At 45.9% G+C, this 18,413-nt stretch overlaps 1 protein-coding gene across 4 annotated transcripts in view; it reads left to right on the forward strand.

Moving 5' to 3' along the window:
* LOC138266027 (PH and SEC7 domain-containing protein 4-like) overlaps positions 1-18,413 on the forward strand; it is a 257,026-nt gene that overhangs the window by 181,055 nt on the left and 57,558 nt on the right. For all 4 annotated transcript variants that reach the window (XM_069214335.1, XM_069214338.1, XM_069214336.1 and 1 more), the window contains 3 exons: positions 11,162-11,205; positions 12,014-12,186; positions 12,854-12,924. In XM_069214335.1, coding sequence (XP_069070436.1) covers positions 11,162-11,205; positions 12,014-12,186; positions 12,854-12,924 — 288 coding nt within the window. The remainder of the gene's footprint in view (positions 1-11,161; positions 11,206-12,013; positions 12,187-12,853; positions 12,925-18,413) is intronic.

The following is an 18,413-nucleotide window of genomic DNA, read 5'->3' on the forward strand; positions in this document are numbered from 1 at the left end:
AGTGCTGGCTTGCCTTTTCGTTGATTAATTGAAATTACCTTTTTTTTAATCTACATTTTGCTGCCCTCAGACAGCGAGCCTGTCCTTTCAGTAAAGTTTTTGCCCTGCGTGAAAGAAGTCTTTGAAGGACAGCCAAGCACTCATGGCAGTGTGCCTGCCGGACTCCGGTGATTTGTAAAAGTGTCCTTTTGGTGAAAAAATGTCCTGAGGGATTAGAAATGCTTCCGGTTGTGTAGTAGATTGAAAGACACGAAGAAGTACTATGCATATAAAGCAGACTCTGGTGCCTAGCCCTCTAATGTGCTGAGGAGTGGGAGACCTTCCATCTTACAGCATGCTGTTCCTTTTGTACTCACCTAAGAGGCACATCAGTAAACCTGCATCCAGACAGTCGCGGCTCGCTGCGCTCACAAGAGGAGGGGCCGGTTGCAGTACGTTGGGGGGAGTTGAGGGGGGTAACATTTAATAAAAAAAATAAAAACTTACCTGATCCGCCGCAGCGACGAACCGCTCCTCTTTCTCCCGTCGCTGCAGGCACAGGCTCCCAGCCTGCCCTGCGCCAATCCTGAGGCTGCTCAGAGCAGCGTCAGGATTGTCTGGAAGCACCCAGCCAGGCCGCTGCCAGGCAGACTGGGAGCTTGTGAATGCTCCACCCAGCCCAGCATCACAGTGCCGGGCTAGAGAGATCACACTGCGCAAGTGTGTTTGGCCGGCCCGAGACGGCTGGCCAAACACACATGCAGTCTGAGTGGAGTGCACAGTGCATTCTCCTCATTTGCGTCCTCTTCCAGTGCCCGCCCCTTTCATAACGAAAGGATAATTAACACATTTCCATTTGTTGTGAAAGGTTTTGCAGCTTCTGCTGTTGACAGGGGGGCGACGCTCCTCCTCCCTAACAGAAGAGCCACCACTGCATTCAGAACCTAGTCATCTCAGGTTGCATCATTTCCTGGCAAACATTCATGTCGAAGATGGGATACCCAGCCACTTGCATTCATTCTTACCATATATAGCTGAGGGACTGATAAATCTACGGGACATGTTTGACACCTAAACCCTCTCATCATAGAGCCATATACCAACATAAATTCCCTTCTTAGGACCACCTTTGGTTCAAGAGGCTCTTTGACGTATAGATAGTCTCTTTCAATAAAGTCCATAAGATGAATTGGATACTATTACTCTGAAGACCATAACCAATCCTCTCTGAGGAAGAAGTCAGCAGCAGTGGAAAAGACCCTGACCACAGAGGGACGTAAGTAGTAAATCACAACACCTCAAGACTCTGGTAGAAAACCACCTTATTGACAGCCAAAAATTCAACCACCCTCTTAGAAAACTCACATTTTTAGACAGAGAACATCTCGACCACTAGAGGGTTATCCTATGGAAAACACTTCTGAGCTAAGAGCCACTGTCCTTCAAGACACAGGTCTCCTAAGAATGGAAAATTGTGTAACCCAAGATGATTGCATATCTCACAGGGGTCACATACTCCAAGAAGATATTGCACCTTGAGAAAAAGCAAGGCAGACAGAGACACATTAGAATTCAATGGGATATATATACTCTCTTACTCTGAAAGTTCCACTTTTGTGTGTGCCCCTGTAGTGAGCTTGTTGGGGTGAGAATGCAGTCAAAGATACTCGGAAGAGTATTCAATTAAATCCAGCTTCTTTATTGAAGTGGACCCACAACAACATCAGCCGCCATCCAAGACCGGCGTCCGTGAGCAAGTGCCTTCACGGACGCCCGAGAGCTTTGGACGTCGCTGATGCCTCGAGGAATCCCATTAGAATGCTCAGGCCTAAGCACGAGCACAACCATAAATAAAGCAATACAGTATTACAACATCTCCTTTCCTTACAGCAAAATTAAATGCTAAGCTATAAGTACAAGAAATTAACTCAAAACAAAATCTGACAGTTTTGATGGTAACTTAACTGAACAATTGCTGCGAGTACGCTGCACCACAAAATCTCCTCCGTTAGCACACACTTCTTGAGAAACACAAGCTCTGGTTTTCCCCTCAACATTCTCAAAATAGGATGAATCTTGCAACTCGGGAAGGTCAGTAACTATGTTTTTGTTACAGCCAATGGATGTATCCGATGAGATTATCCTATCAGGATTCATGTGAAAATCCCTGTCACAATATACTTTCCTGAAAATTTCAACATGCAAAGCAGAGATTGGCACAACGCTGTTCCGATTCCACCATCCCTTTCCTTACAATAAAAGAGAATTCCTGTTAGCCTTGATAACTTTTACAGGTAAAGAAAACCTAGATTCCCCCTTAAAGACTCTCTCTGTCTTCCTTATCAAATAATCCTGTACATTGATTGGTATATATTTGACATTATTTCTGAGATCATAGTTGCGCTTCTGCAAACTGTTTTTCCGAAACTCTGTTTTGTAATTTGCTCCAATCAATTCCACAGAAACATATGGATTTATTCACTTTCCCATGATTCAACCACAGAGGACTTAATTGGTTCTTGCCTCCCTGCCTCTAAGAAGAGTAAAAGGAGACAAGCCTGTAGTAGACTGAGTTGTAGTGAGATAAGACCAGACTTTCTCCTTAAGAAAACAAGAAACATCAACATTCACAGCAATGGCTGGTTGAATCCCCCCCCCCCCTTTAGAATTCAGTTGGCCATTTCCACCAGACCATTCGCCGCTGGGCTTTAAAGGGCTACTTGAGCATGCTTTACTTTGAATTTTTTCATAAAATCCTCCATTTTTAATGTAAAATGCACTCCATTGTCTGTAACAATCAAAGATGGAGGACTTTCAAATAGGAACAGTTTATCCAGAAAAGAAATAACAGAATCTGAATCAGCAAGCTCCACAAATGAATAATACATCCATTTAGAGAAGTAATCAATTGCTATGACTAAATACTTAATGGTTTTAGGCAATAAATGAAAGGGCCCAGAAAAATATAGAGCTAATTTGTCCCACGCTTTGTCAGGAAGAGGAACATTACACAAAGGTCTAGTAGCACCCTTCCAGTGTTTATCAGAAACAATACAGTGAGAACAGTTGTCCACAACACTTGCTACCTTTTTGTCCATACTGGTCCACCAGTAAACCCCTTTTAGTTTTTTGCACGTAGCGGAAATGCCTAAATGCCCCTGGTGTGCAATTGTGATAATCTTAATCCTCAAACCACTAGGTGGAACAAATAACCCGCCCCTCATGCAGATCCCATTCCCACACGATAATTCAATTGAAATATAGTTAAAAGTTCTTAAGTCACCATTGAGATTCTTTTCAGAAGGCCAACCGTTTTTAATGAAGTGCAAAACGTGTGTCAACACTTCATCTTTAGACATGGCCATACTCCATTCATCCGTCGTGATAATGCCACCACAAGCTGAAACAGCATCCACTAAACCCACAACACACTCTGTATCTTGGCCTGCAGCAGTATCATCAGAATGCGGCAATGGCATGCGCGAAAGACAGTCTGCACAAATATTTTTCCCACCTTGTACATATTTCACATTAAGATTATACTCCTGTAATTTTGAAAGCAAGCGCACCAAGCTAGCAGACGCTTTACCCAAACCATTGCCACAAAGAAGATACACTAAAGGTTTGTGATTAGTGTTCAGATCACAATTGGCACCCCAAATGTAAGTCTTACATTTTTGCACCACCCATACACATGCCAAGGCCTCTTTCTCAATTGTGCCGTAATTACTTTCTGCGTCTGTAAGAGAGCTAGAAGCTAAAGCAACAGTGTTTTCCTGCCCATTGTTCCACTGGCCAAAAACAGCAATTAATCAATCATTTGTAAAGCGCGCTACTCACCTGCTAGGGTCTCAAAGCGCCGGTTTGGGGGGGTGGGGTAGGATTGCTACTGCTCGAATAATCAGGTCTTGAGGCACCAAGCCCCTTAAGACTAGCATCAACAGTTATAAAAGATTTGGCCAAAGAGTCAAAGGGCTTAAGAGTAGGAGCAGATAAAACAAATTCCTTTATCTTCTGGAAGCCATCAGTGGCTTGACTGTCCCAAATGAACCTGTTGCCCTTTTTAAGCAATGATCTCAAAGGTTGAACTATCAATGCAAAGCCTGAAACAAATCTTGCGTAATATTTGCACAAGCCCAATAAGAACGTAGAGAATCTTCATCAACAGGAGATGGAGCATCTCTGATTGCCTCTAAATGGCAAGATTTTGGTTTTATCCCCTCTCCAGAAATTGTTATGGCCCAAATATTCCACTTCTTCCAACATGAATTTGCACTTCTCTGATTTGACTGTCATTCCACGCAATTGTAAAACACCAAATACCTTCTTCAGGACCTGAATGTGTTCCTCAACTGTCTCAGTATGAACTAATATGTAATCTTGGAATGCTTGAACATTAACCATTGCATTAAATAATGTGTCAATCTTCTTCTGAAAGACACTGGCAGCAGAAGCTAGACCAAATGGCAATCTACAATACTTGTATACACCAAAAGGTGTAATAAAAGCGGAAAACGGTTGAGAATCTTCACTCAGGGCTATCTGATAGTAAGCTGAATGTAAGTCTATGGTAGAAAAAAATTAGAATTACCTATGCTGGTCACCATTTCTTCAATGTGGGGCAGGGGATGACAATCTACCAAAATATTTCCGTTAAGAGATCTCAAATCAACACAAAGCCGAAGATCTCCTAACCTCTTCTTTGTAAGAACAATGGAAGAGACCCATTCTGAAGAATCAGGTGGCACAATTATTCCCTCAGACACTAACTTATCTAGTAACTTCTTCAGATTTTGCCTATTGCTCAAGGTTACGGGCCTGCCCTTATGCACTATGGGTATAGCTCCTTTTTTTTAACTTAATGCAATGCTCAAAACCTCGAACAGTTCCAACTCTATCCGCAAAAACCTTTGGAAACTGAGATTTCAACTTGTCAAGCACTCCTCCTGCAGACACTAGTGATAGAGAAACATCACTTCCAATAGCAGGCACATCGCCCAAAACAATAGGAACATCATGTCCAGGTCGCAGAATGATGCCAAGCCTAGCCAAATCCTTCCATCCCACAATATCTCTACCATTAACCGTAACATATATTTTTGTATACGTGCACCTCTCCAAAATCTCTAAATTCAAACAGAAGTAGCTAAGGAGCTCAATATCCTTCTCACCGAAAGTTTTAGGACTTATGTCAGGCTGTTTCAAAACATTAGAATTTGATAGGAGCTCCCGAATCAGCCATGACAGTTAACCTTCTACCATCCACAAGTTCTTCACACAAAGGCCCCATGATAACCTCAGTATTTAAGTGCATGACAGAATCCATAGAATCCACTGTCAAAACAACAATGTAAAACCTTTCCACGCAACTCTGTGTCTGATCTTCAAAATCATTGGATTGTACATTACTGATCCTTACTTTACTAAGACTACCAGCCGTACCAGCGCCACTAACTGTACCTCTACACACCACTTGAAAATGTCCTACTTTGTGACATTTCAAGCATTTTTTCCAATTGCAGGGCATGATGGATTATTTCCAATGTGATGACGAGAACCACAGCGGAAACAAACTAGCAGCTCTCCCCTGTTTGAAGGTCTTCTTGTTGATTGCACAGATTGTCTCATCCTCCGTCACACAACTAACAGTAGACTGGCTTGTGTGACTGGACAACACTTTAGAAGAAACAATAGACCTTTCTATACTTTTTGCAATATCAATAGTTTCCGCTAAAGTAGGATTACGACAAGTTAACAGACGTCCCTGTACCTTCTTTGAAAAACAGTAAAACACAAATTGGTCTCTTATATAAATATCAACATTATTGCCAAAGTCACATTTGGCAGCTAAGACTCGTAAAGTTGCTACATATTCTTCAACAGTTTCATCAGCAGTTTGCTTGCACATAGCAACGTTGAATCTTTCAAGAAGGACACTGGATTCGTCAGAATACTGCTTTCCCATTTTTCCTTTCCTTCCAAGTAGACATTCCAAATAGCATCCTCACTTTGCTGCGCCTGAAAAGGCGGCAAATTGTCAAACACACGTTGACCAGCAACTCCGAGGTGATTGAATAGCAAGGCCATCTTTCTAGCAGGAACAAAGTCATTAGCATCAATGGCCGTGAGGTAGTTTTCAAATATTCTCAGCCACTCACTCCATTTAATGTCAGGCTTGCCACTTCTTTGTAAAAAGGGAGGAGGGTGAACAACTCCTTGATTATATGCCTTAATAAAAAACTTAAAGTTGGAGTGAATAGGCAATACTCAGTTTAAAGAGCAGAAAATGTTGACTGAAAAAAACAGGAAATAATCCAAAAATTTGTTCAGCTGAAACTGTAGGTGTAATGCGTTAGATTGCCAGAAGATAGGAAGAAAATAAATGGCTGTATCACGCCGATCCACAGAATATATCCAGCGTCAAACAATCCAGTCACATGACCACCAGGACCTGCTGCATGCAGGAAGTAAGTGTGCACCCCTATAAGAGGCTGCAGTAGCTCATGGGCTCGTGAGCCAGAGCTCCCTTGTCACTCTGGTCCAGACTGCTGCTCACTTGTAGTCTGCGCCTCTAAGGATACCAGAAGACGTGACGTATTCCTGAAAACAACCGACGCTTGAGACTGAGCGGGCTGTATCGTAGCAACAGCTGACGCTGGTGACTCCGTGTCCATCGCGTGCCGTATCCTGGGAACAAAACACGCCAAAATTACATAAAAACAAACTGCAGGAATTTCCGCAGAGCGAGGCGTCAGAATAAAACCAACACCTTCAAAAATAAATTCCCACAAATCCAGGGAACAGCGACTGAAGGCTCCGTTGGTGGATCCACTCGTAAGAAAATGCTCACCCCACTCCTGGTACCAAGAATGAAGGGAGCTTGTTGGGGTGAGAATGCAGACAAAGATACTCAGAAGACTATTCAATTTAATCCAGTTTCTTTATTGAAGTGGACCCAAGACAACATCAGCAGCCATCCAAGACCGGCGTCCGTGAGCAAGTGCCTTCACGGACGCTCGAGAGCTTTGGACGTCACTGACGCCGCGAGGAATCCCATTAGAATGATCAGGCCTAAGCAGGAGCACAACCATAAATAAAGCAATACAGTATTACAGCCCCTGTTAACAATGTCACATCATTTCACAATTTTCTATTCAGAAGAGCTGTAATACTCAGTATCCTTATAAAACAAGTGATATATACACACATTTTCAAGACTTATAACATCACATATAATCAACGTTTCTTTTCCTTCTAGCTCCTGGGCTCATGAAGCCAGCAATGAGATTTTCCGGTTTCCAGCCACCAACCAAATCTGCTACACAATTTATTAGTGTAGCAGCAGACATATCACACCATCTGCTCTACAGTTACTGTCTTCCAGGCTGAGATTGTTTGGCCTCAGGCTAGACACTCTGCAAAATAATATAAATCTTAGTTTCTGGTGAAGCACTTTGTTTGCATCACATACAGATGATGAAATGCATTGGATGAAAGCAATTGAAAGCAAAAGCCTTGAAGAAAAGTTTTGCAATGCTTGTTATGCACTCTCAAAGAAATGCTTCCCGATAACCAAGATTGCAGCCCCTTTTGGAAGTAACATTAGCTGCATTAGTCAGAACATTCGTCCCGGCGTAAGAGGCAACTGGACAGAAGTAGTCACCACCAACAGCATGGAAATCCACGTAAATACAAACAATCTATTTGCCTCACTCCAGCTCCCATTCCAGTACAATGGAGGATGTAAAATTATCTGGAAGAGTGGCAAAATATAACAAAAGACAAACGTGTTGAATATTGAGCAGCATCGGTACACCATGAACTTCAGTTCCTCGCTGCTAGCAGTCACTTAAAAAAAAGTCTTTCATTAGACCCAACTGAAGTAAGCAGTCCATACTTCATTGAAGAAGCAAATGATGAAACCGATTGCTCTGCCATGAAGGCAAAATTATTATTTGTTCTAATTTCGGTTGCAAACAAAAGGATACATCGGGAGCCTATTCTGGAAAAAAGATGAAAAGGTATAAGTTGATGATGGTTGAGTTGCATACAGTTTCCCCACTCCACCAGCAGGGGCACTAAAAGTGCAAAGTAGAGGATCACTTCAGGGAGAGATCTTCACTAGCTATAGCATAACAAAACATCAGACTTTTCTGCATATTGCGATAGGCATGACATCACGTTGGTAATGATTCTTGCCTATCTGGGATGAAATCTGCATCAAAATATTTCTCCAAGTGCATCATTGCACCGTATCTAAGAAGAACGAAAATATTAATTGACTTGGATGTTAATGAAAGCTATCTTTTTCCAGAAGGCTGAACAGGGATTTCAGTTTCCAGAATACTACAAGATCTGGAACAGTACGTAAACCCTAGCCATTCCTCACCATTTCATTTGTAAAGGATACAATACATGAGAACCTTATTGGACAGGAAGCAATTTGTTTAATTTGGACTGGTCATCTATTTGCACACCACTCTACCACAATGCCTGTCAGAGCATGGGACTCCTAAATCAGTGACTGGAAGACTATTGGTGCTGGTGATTGATGACTTGGGATGGTGGAGGTAAGCCTGGACCATCCTATTAGACTCTGCAGTCTCTGCATTGGAACAGTAACTAAAAGATGTGTTGAAATGCATCCTGTTCTTTCTGAACTGCCCTATTGTACGGATAGTTAACTTATACAGTGGGTTTGCTTGTACACCCACATCAGACCGCTTCAAACAAAGACAGTTGGTTTCCAAACATCCAGCATTATCACATCATTCTTCTGTTAAACAGGGCAGTCCCTCTAGCAGTGAAGTACCTCAACTCCTCCTTAATGCTCAAACCATCTACCATGAAAGCTCCGGCTAGTACTGTTCAACTTTGATGGTGTGCATTTATGGAGGCTTCGAACTTCTGATTGGTGAGGTTCTTCACAACACCTTTGAGTTGTATGATCAGCAGACCTATCCGCATGAGAAGACAACAAGAAATGCCCAGACTTTTCTTCTAGATTCAGTAGTGCCCTTTTTTGAAGGAGCAATTTCTTTATGATTTTCTAGTGTTGACTAAAACTGAAAGTCATCATCAAACTGAATCAGTCAGAGGCCAGATGATCATGATTTCGCTAGAATGATCTCAACAGTGGTGGTTCCTGGATCCATGCCAGATGTCCGGAAGGTTACATGTTAAGTTGCTTTGTAGAGCTGAATGCCCCCAAGGCAGGATCCTTTACACTAGCTTCCATTTCTATCCTGTTTCTTTATTAAAGTTTACTTTGCCACTATTGTGGTTTACAGAACAGGTCCTTATTAAGTTGACTTTTTTCTATTCAAGTGATTAAGAATTTCTTTGTGGCATTAAAGTGTTTAAGTTGGTGAGCAAACATTCTCCTTCGTGAGAAAATAATATCAAACTTTCACAGTAGATTGTCCCCCCACCAAAGCCGTTGAGAGCTCATTTAAACATCTTTTGTGGAACTCCCCTTTCGTATAGTTCTCGCCTCTTCACATAGCATATGATTCAAGTGCTTTGTTCACAGAAATGACCGTCTGAACTGGATAGTCCTCCACATGTGGCCTTCATCACTCGGTTTGATATTCCGGATTATGCCTCATAATTTGTAAACCATGGTTACAGGGTAAATTCAGAAACTGGATGGACTACTTCATATGCGACTGAAAACACAATTAGCCTTCAGTACCAGACACAGTGTTCCAGGCCAATTTTCCAAAACAAAATGTACTCCAGGTGAGGCTGTCAGAACTAGAGACAATACTTCACACTCAGACATATTTCTTCAAGTGGGACCTTCAGAACTATATTCTGAGGAAGCATTTCACATTTACACATAATACTCCAGATAAGCACACCCCCCGAACTGGGCACAATGCACCAATTATAGTTTCCAGAACAGAACAACATACAGGAAATATTCTCACAACAATTCATATACAGCATTTACATGTGGATCCACACTCTCGTTGAGGCTTCCAGATTTGGGCTGAGAACTCCAGATGTGGTCACCAACTACATCCAATATCTTACATAGCAATTTAAAAAATGAAAGCAATACCTTGTAAGTGGCCTATATAACGGGACCCGATTCTGCAGATGACGTCCTCAGATTCTACCACAATGCTCCATCTGAGACTAGGCTCAGTTTTTAAGACATGGTCTTATAGACAGGGTGTAGCATTCCAGGTATGGGTCTCAGAACCAAGCAGTTCTTCAGATGAGACATCCAACTGAATAATCCACTGTTGATAAGACCTTTAAAATGGACATACTATCTACAGGAACTCCCCAGCACTGAACTCTGCTGATACGTTCTGCGTTTTAAACTGGACTTGGATATTTGATCAGAAAATGTGGCAATTTGACTAAATTACATTTGTCATCTTTCTGTGCCTTACATTTTTTAATAGTTAAAACCATCTAATGTAAATATTAAATACAAACGTATGGCATGTTATCTATAAATGTCCTGTTTACATTTCTAGACCTTCTCATCATTGCCTTCTGATTTCTATAGTCCTGTATTGACCATAACCCACACACAATCATTTTCTTTGTACAGCACTTGTTAAATATCTCTTACTATAATAAAACTATTTACTGTAAAGTGTCTGCTCTTCAGCCAAGTCTGCCATATATCGAATTCCTAATTGTAGAAGAGTTGGCTCTTAATCTTAAGCACTTGCTCAGAGGTCTTTTTGTGACCTGCAGCCAGAGTTTCTAATCTTAGCAGGTCTGATAAATCTCCTCTTCCTTCCAAGGTTGATAAATTGTGATATTGCAGTAGGAGGCAGTACATTAAGTACAGGTGTTTGTTGTTGTAGTTGTGACCTGCATAGCAATACAACAGGTGTGACCTACACTCCTGAAGATGGTCCTGCGGATGAGATCTGACCAGTGTTGTGCCCATTGGTAACCAGACCTTCCCCCTTCTTCTGGTTATATTTGCCTTCTGTACCCCAACATTCCCGAGGGCTCTTCAGAGGGTCATGATCATCTCCTATGATAACGAGGGTTCGTTTTTGATCATCATTTGTACCCTTGGTTTTCATTACTGGGTTGTAGCAGGAGAGGTTTGGGGGAATATGATTAAACTGAGATCGCTATCTCAGAGTTCCTACTGTAGCTCAGTCCTTGTTTTCCTAAAGGCTTGTCTTGTTCTTTCTACTTCTAGGAGCTGTACCACTCGATACGCAACGAGAAGCTGGAGTGGGCAGTGTAAGTCAGACCTCATTACTGTACTGTCCTGGGGGGCTCGGGGGTACTTGTCATACTCAGACGTGTCGTGGTGTAAACCTGTGAGCTCTGGGAACAGCTTCGAGTGCAACAAAAAGCAGAAGTGTGAAACTAGCTGTGATGCCTTTCCTTGAAAATCTTGTGAAGGCAGCAGTGAGCGCTATGGTGGTGTCTTTGTCTTCTGGAAGTATTCAGCCACAGATTGTCCTGTGGAAGTTGCTTTGAGGAACCTGGCTGTGTCCCTGTGGAAGAAGATGCACTCACTGAATGTCCTGTGAAAGCTGCAGTTTGGAGCTTGTGATGCATCCTTACGGAAGCAGCTACAGCAGAAGCCTGGGTTGTGTTCCTCCGGATAGAGTTGTAATATCAGCAGTGAAATATAGCCATATATTTGTGGTTCATTGGGCCCTTAAAGCTCCTTGGGCCACTGCCCTTCTGCACTATTCGTAGGTAGGGTCCTGGGACTTTGTTCCCTTAGAAAAATATTTCATCCCAAAGAGCTGTGATATGCAGGTTTGCCGCACAGGAACTAGGTTGCAGTTGAATTCACTGAGTGGCCAGTGATAGCTGTTGAGGGAGCTGTGGGCTGTGCTTTCACCACTTGGATGGAGCAGTAACTACTGAGTGGTCAGTGAAAGCTTTAGTGAGAGTTGTGGACTGTGATTTTTTTCTCTCTTAGATTGAGCTGTAATCAGTGAGTGTCCTGTGAAATCTGCAGTGAAAGGTGTGATTTTGTCTCCTCAGTGAGTGGTTTGTGAATGCAGAAACTAAAGATATGCTTTTTCACCAGTGATGAGGAGGAAGCAAGGAGGGCCCTAGTTCCCAAGCTGGAGACCTCCTACTCCTTCAGCAGAAAGAGGAGCAACCCCTTCCATGACGTGCAGCTGCCGGACCCCAAGGCAGAGACTTACAAGCAAGGGGTCCTGTCTCGCAAGATGCACGCTGACATTGACGGCAAGCGGAGTACGTACACCCTGTCTTGTAAACTGTGCGCCACTTTTGCTAACTATCAGTGAATGTTAGGTGAGAAGGAATGCGGCTGCAGCAAGATAACACATCCTTATTGACCGCACTGGTGACTGCTTTAAGGGGCTAATCACGCTCCGAAGTGCATGTTGCAGTGCTTGGAACAGCCTCCAGACTGCTACCAAGTCTGAACTCCTCTTTCAGACTCTTCAGCTGATCTCTCCAGGAGAGACCAAAATCTGCCCTCTCCTCTTACCTTGTATAATTTCTCCCTTCCTTTCAGTTACACACCTAAGACTAACTACCCACAATGCACTATTGCTTCATCTGTTATTTAAAAAACACTCCTTCATCCACAAGGCTTCTCCCTCAGGCCTTCTGTCTTGTCTGCTTCATTCTCTTTGCCGATCACTCTATTCTTTCTTTATTATCTAACTCTCAGAACTTTGGGACATCCTTACTATGTCATAAATCAGTTAAATGGGCATGATTCCTTCAGAACAAGACCAGTGACTGAATGAGCTCAGAGTCTGAGCTCCAGTCTCCCCCGAGAAGGCGTCTGGACCCATCTGGAGTCTAAGAGGTTTCGGTGAGATTCGGATTTCTGTAACAGCCATGATATATCTTGCTTGGGGCTTAATTCTTTCTACTTGCTTTTTTTCAGCACCATGGGGGAAGCGAGGTTGGAAAGACTTTTATACTATCTTGAAGGGAACCATGCTGTGCCTTCTGAAGGTAAATACTTGAGTTGGTTTACTCTACCACTGAGTTGTTCATTATTATCTGCGCTGCTTGTTTTGGCTCTGCACAGAATCAGGATATCTTGTCTTATATGTAGACATTACCAGCAGCTCTTGAATTAACATTTTGGGAAGAGAGTAAATACAATTCCAATGATGTGGAAGCTATGGAAGTTATTTAATTTAAAAAAAAGATGCAAGTCACTGATAAGTTGATGTGTCAGCCAAGTCCTGCTGCCATTGGTTTTGCAGCATGCGTCTTTTCTGGATTCTCATGGTGTACACTATTCTGCCATGTAATAGTTTGGTCCAGAAGTGTCTGGTTTCTAATCCCTTTTTTTTCCTCCCTGTTCTGGGAGCCACCCACCTTTGGTGTCATGTCTGTTCTTCTGTGATGTCAGATGTACATCCTGAACCCCTTTTAGAGTGGTTGTCACCTTTATACTCTTTAATTTCCTCTGTTTGGTTAGGAAGCAGGGGTCAGAGCTTCATGACCATCAAAGCAGAATCAAAGTGAGGTGTTGACCAAACAACAATTAACAACCGATAAAAACGATAGATAGAGGGGGCGTGGTCTGGCCACTATCCAGGATGGCTGCCTAGGAGCCGAGCTCCTTGAGGCGACGGGCCGCGGGACGAGGGTGGCGGCGCCGGGGGTGCACCGGAGCCCCCCGGGCAACGTTGGAGCACGTGCAAAGGGTCGGAGGTGATGTGGGGCCGACGCCCGGTGAGAAGGAGAAGCGCTCTCCCCTTAGGCACCGTGGGGAGAGCGGAGCACGGACCTGAGGCCTGCGGCAGGAACACAAGCCGGGGCCTCGAGTGACGGACCGGCCTGCGATGGAGAGACACGCCTCCCAGAGTCCTGCTGTAAGAGGTGTGCCTCCCCCTGCTCTCGCTGCCGCGACCACCACCGGAGGAGGCGTCGAGCGGCTAACACCTCGCCCGCCTGCCCTCGCGAGCAGTGACCGCTCTCCCTGGGCTTGGGGGGAGCGGAGGACAGGGCACAGATCCATGACCCAGAACAGAGGGGAGGCCCGGCGCCGGAGACGCGCCTCCTTTCTCCTTGGACCCCGAGGGCGGCGGGTGTTGCCGGGCTCCCCCGCCGGCCTCAACAGCATCCCCCCCGCTAACCTAGCCTTGCACCTACGGCCTCGTTTTGCGCTGCGCCATAGCGGAGACCTGCAATGGGGGGGAACGAAACAAAACAAAATAAAACAAACCGACAAACAAAGCAAAAGGAAAACAAAACGAAGCAAGAAGCAACCGGGCAACAAGGAAACAAAACAAAAATAACAAAAAAAAAAGACAAAGAGGCAGAAAAAGATGACGGGGGCACCCACAGTTACCGAGAAGGAAGAAAAGCTCAACAACAATTAGACAAAAAGGAAGGAGGGAAGGAAAAAAAAAAAACGAACACTAAAATAAAGGGGGGAGCAACAAGGGACAAGAGGAGGGGGAAACCATCCACGGCAATAACGACAAGAGACCACACAAATACAGCACGGCAAAGGAAAGGGGGGACAGACAGTGAGAGAGGAGAACAGGGGTGAAAGAGGAAGGCCGGGAACATCCACAGCGAAAGTGCTTCAAGCAACCAGGAGGCCCACCATAAGAGACGCACCTCATCCTCACTCCTACTCCTTCTCCGTGACCTCCCAAATCAACGCAAGGTGTGGAGGACGGCAAGAGGCCTCACTTTCGCATGACTTTCTCCCCCCCCTCCACCCCCCCCCCCGAAACGATGAGGCATTGTCTACATTCGAGCCCGTGCCCAGACTTCTACTTCTACTCTGTCCAAACAACCGGATGTCTGCTCCCCGAGGTCGCTCGGGGGGACCAGCTATTGCTCACTCAAACTCGCTGTTCAACTAGGGCTCCCTCTCTCCCCAATCCCTCCCCCCCTGTCATTTTCTACACTCTCAGCTCGTGCTAAGACCAGGACAAATCTGCAATGCCCAGAGGCAAGACGACGGGCAAAACATCAGGTAAACCAGCCCGTCAACTACTTTTCTTTGAAGCCCTGCGCCAACAGAAACACTCCCCCGTAGTAGACCCCCTAACCCCTCCGCATACCAACATGACAGAGGATATGCAAGGTGCGTCATTGGATCGAATACTGCAGGAGATATTGGCGGTGGGCCGCAAATTGGAAGGTATGGACAATGCCACGGTGGCGCTAACGGCAAAGACGAGATCTATGCGGCTAGAAATAGCAGGCTTCCACTCGCAAATCTCCGGGCTGGAACAACGAGTGACAACAGTGGAAGCCCAAGCTGCCTCCTGGACCAATGGAGACCAGGAACTCCTGCACCTTCGCAGCAGGCTAACCGATCTAGAGGACAGAAGCCGCAGAAACAACATTCGCCTTCTCGGGATTCCGGAAGGGATGGAGGGCGCGGACATCCCCTCCTACCTACGAGACATGCTCCCCAAATTAACCGATACAACATTTGACCCACCTCTGGAATTCCAACGGGCGCACAGACTCGGTCCCAAGAGACAGGATGGAAAAGGCCGCCCTCGCCGAATCATAGCCTGCATCCTGCGCCATGGACAGGCTCGCCAACTGCTACAGACAGCCCGAAAACAAGGCCCACTCCGGTTGGGTACCCTAGAAGTACGGCTTTCCGCTGACTTCTCCAGAGAGACTGCAGAACGTAGGAGAGCTTTCCTCTCCCTTCGCCCCGCCTTCGTCACCTAAACATGAAATTCGGCCTATTCGAACCAGCCAGGATGTGGATCACCAAGAATGGGGAGTCACTGACCTTTTATGACCCAGAGGACCTGAGAATGTTCCTAGAGGGGTTGCATGACACGTCACAAACCATGGAAACAGCGGCACAGTCCTCCCCCCCTCTCCCAGGACGCACAGGGCCAAGCCCTGGGAGCTGGCCAGCCAGAGACTGTACTAGACCCTGACAGAAGAACAGCCACCGATTCCCAAACCAGGGGGAGAGACCTGGAGAGACTAACAAAAAACTACGACAACAGGGGCCAAGTACTACAGGCGGTGGTGATGTATACACAGCTGTCCGATAGAGATAAATCCCGATCCCCTTTGAAACCCACAGTGCCCTCCACCTGAGGCCAGGAGGGCACAAAGCCCCCCCTACGGGTCTCCGCTATCGTGAGTCATGGGCTATCGTAGAAGTGCCACAGAGGCCCCACATCGGAGAAGGCCAGATGGAGAGATGAGTATCGGTTCTCTGTGCATCTCTAAGACACTATAACGCTGAGTGACAGTGCCTTTAATAGACCTCGAATGTCTTTGATTGTTTTGAATGTCTTTTTTGACTGTTCTTGATTGCTTTTTATCGCCCTTGCTTATTCTCATCTGCCACTGGGAGCCCCTCTCTGCCCTCCCCTCAATCGGAGACCCAGAAACTTCCTTCCCTCCCCCTGTCGTGCCCCCCCCCCGCTCTCTCTCGGAAACGATAACCCTACCTCACCTCATCTACCCTCTCTGGAGTACCGGTCTTGTGCATCTCCTAGGACATGCAGCACTCATTTTATCATCTTATCAGCATATTACTCCCGCCTATGGCCAGTTTATCCCGATTAGGGGTGGGGCGCCAGGTATGAGGGGGTGCTCAAGACTCAAGATTCAAGTCCCTGGTTCCCAAGTGAGTGCCATAGAGGGCCCGCCGTGGGTGATGGGGAGGGAGCAGAGCAGATCACGGACATACCTACCTAGCACAAAGGAACATCCCACTCCCAAATCTGGGTTGCCATAGGAGTAGTGCACACCCTCTACGCAGGCCCCTCTTCCTCCTCCCCCCCCCCCCCCCCCCCTTCTTGGGCCACCTGCCTACACCGGGCACGACCCAGATCCGTGCGCGAACGGGGATCCCTGCGCAGGGGGGGGCATGGGCGCCTCGTGTGCACCACCTCTCTCTGCGCGGGCCTGCTGGCCGAGCGTCGATGCTCATTTGGCCTAGGTTTTAGACCCGCCGGTTAAAGTTCGCAGATATCGGGACCACAGTCCTGATCTCTTTCTTTATCTTCTTAGACTCCCATTAGTTCTCCCTTTTCCACTGATACGCCTCTTCTTCTCTTTCTCTTCCTACTATCCTACACGCCTGTTACCTCCTCCCACTCCTTTCTTCCTCTATCCTCTCTCTCCATCTAAAGACCCCTACCCATGTCCCCACTTACCTTCATCCTCCCCCGACCCCTACCCGTATTCCACTACCCTACCTCACGTGCTTATAACCCCGGGTGGACCGACAAAAGAAAGGAGGATGCCCAACGCGAATAAGGCACCAGCAGTACCCCTACGGATAGTTTCATGGAATGTAACCGGCCTCACCCACTACATTAAACGGAAAAAAGTCTTATCCTATCTTAATTCCAAACAGGCTGACATTGCCCTATTGCAAGAGACACACCTAGACAGACTCAAATCGGATAAACTACGGAGGGACTGGGTTGGTACCACTCTGTTTAGTTGTAATCCACCTCTATCCAACACGGAGAGCACCCCAAGAAAATGTGCGCAAAACCCTCCCTTTCACGCTCATCAAATCATGAACCGACCCTGAAGGCCGCTATGTATTCGTCAAACTACAGATTGGAGACTCTACGCTATGTGTGGGCTCCATATACGCACCAACGGGTCCCAAACGCCTCTTCTTTCTACAGCTCAACAGACTCCTGACCGAGATAGGGGCATCTCGCTATGTAATAGGAGGTGACTGGAACATAACTAGAGACGCAGTACTGTACAGAAAGGGACCCCTGGACACATTTAACACCGCAGACAGGGCCCTACAGACTGATATACTTTCGGACAATGGCCTAGTAGACCACTGGAGGCTGACTCACCCGGCTGAGAGAGAATTTACTTTTCTCTCACTGTTACACGGTACCCACTCCCGGCTTGACTACTTTCTTCTCTCTCACAATCTAGTAGCCCATACTGTTGACAATAGCATACTGGAGGGAGGCCTTTCGGACCATGCTCCCATGCTTGTAGCCATCCAGTTGGGTCTAAAATCTCCGGGCCGCAAACCCTGGAGGCTACCAATCCATCGCTATCGATCCCCCTAGGGGAAGCTACAACTGCAGGACCATGCAACCACTTTCTCCCAGGATAACCTGGGTACTGTAAATTCAAGTCGAACCATGTGGGTCGCGGCCAAGGCCTCGATACGAGGCCAGCTCATGCGAGATGCTACATTGGCGAATAAAGATAGGAAAGAGCAAAAGGCGGCACTGGAACTCGACATCCGTCGACTCACCAGGCAATATACAGTGCATCCCTACCTTCCAGGACGCCGAAAACTAGAGCTCGCTCAAATGGCTCTTAACAAACTATATACCACCCAGGCTGAATATACACTGCAGAGGCTTCAAGGGAGACACTACGAACAAGGTGAGAAGGCTGGACGGCTGCTGGCAGCCCAACTTCGCCAAAGAACAGCCGCTTTGGCTATCCCGGCTATCCGATCCTCCTCTGGGGAAATACTGACACACCCGCAAGCT

The sequence above is a fragment of the Pleurodeles waltl genome, chromosome 11 (genome assembly GCF_031143425.1).
Source record: "Pleurodeles waltl isolate 20211129_DDA chromosome 11, aPleWal1.hap1.20221129, whole genome shotgun sequence".
In the NCBI taxonomy this organism is placed as follows: Eukaryota; Metazoa; Chordata; class Amphibia; order Caudata; family Salamandridae; genus Pleurodeles; species Pleurodeles waltl.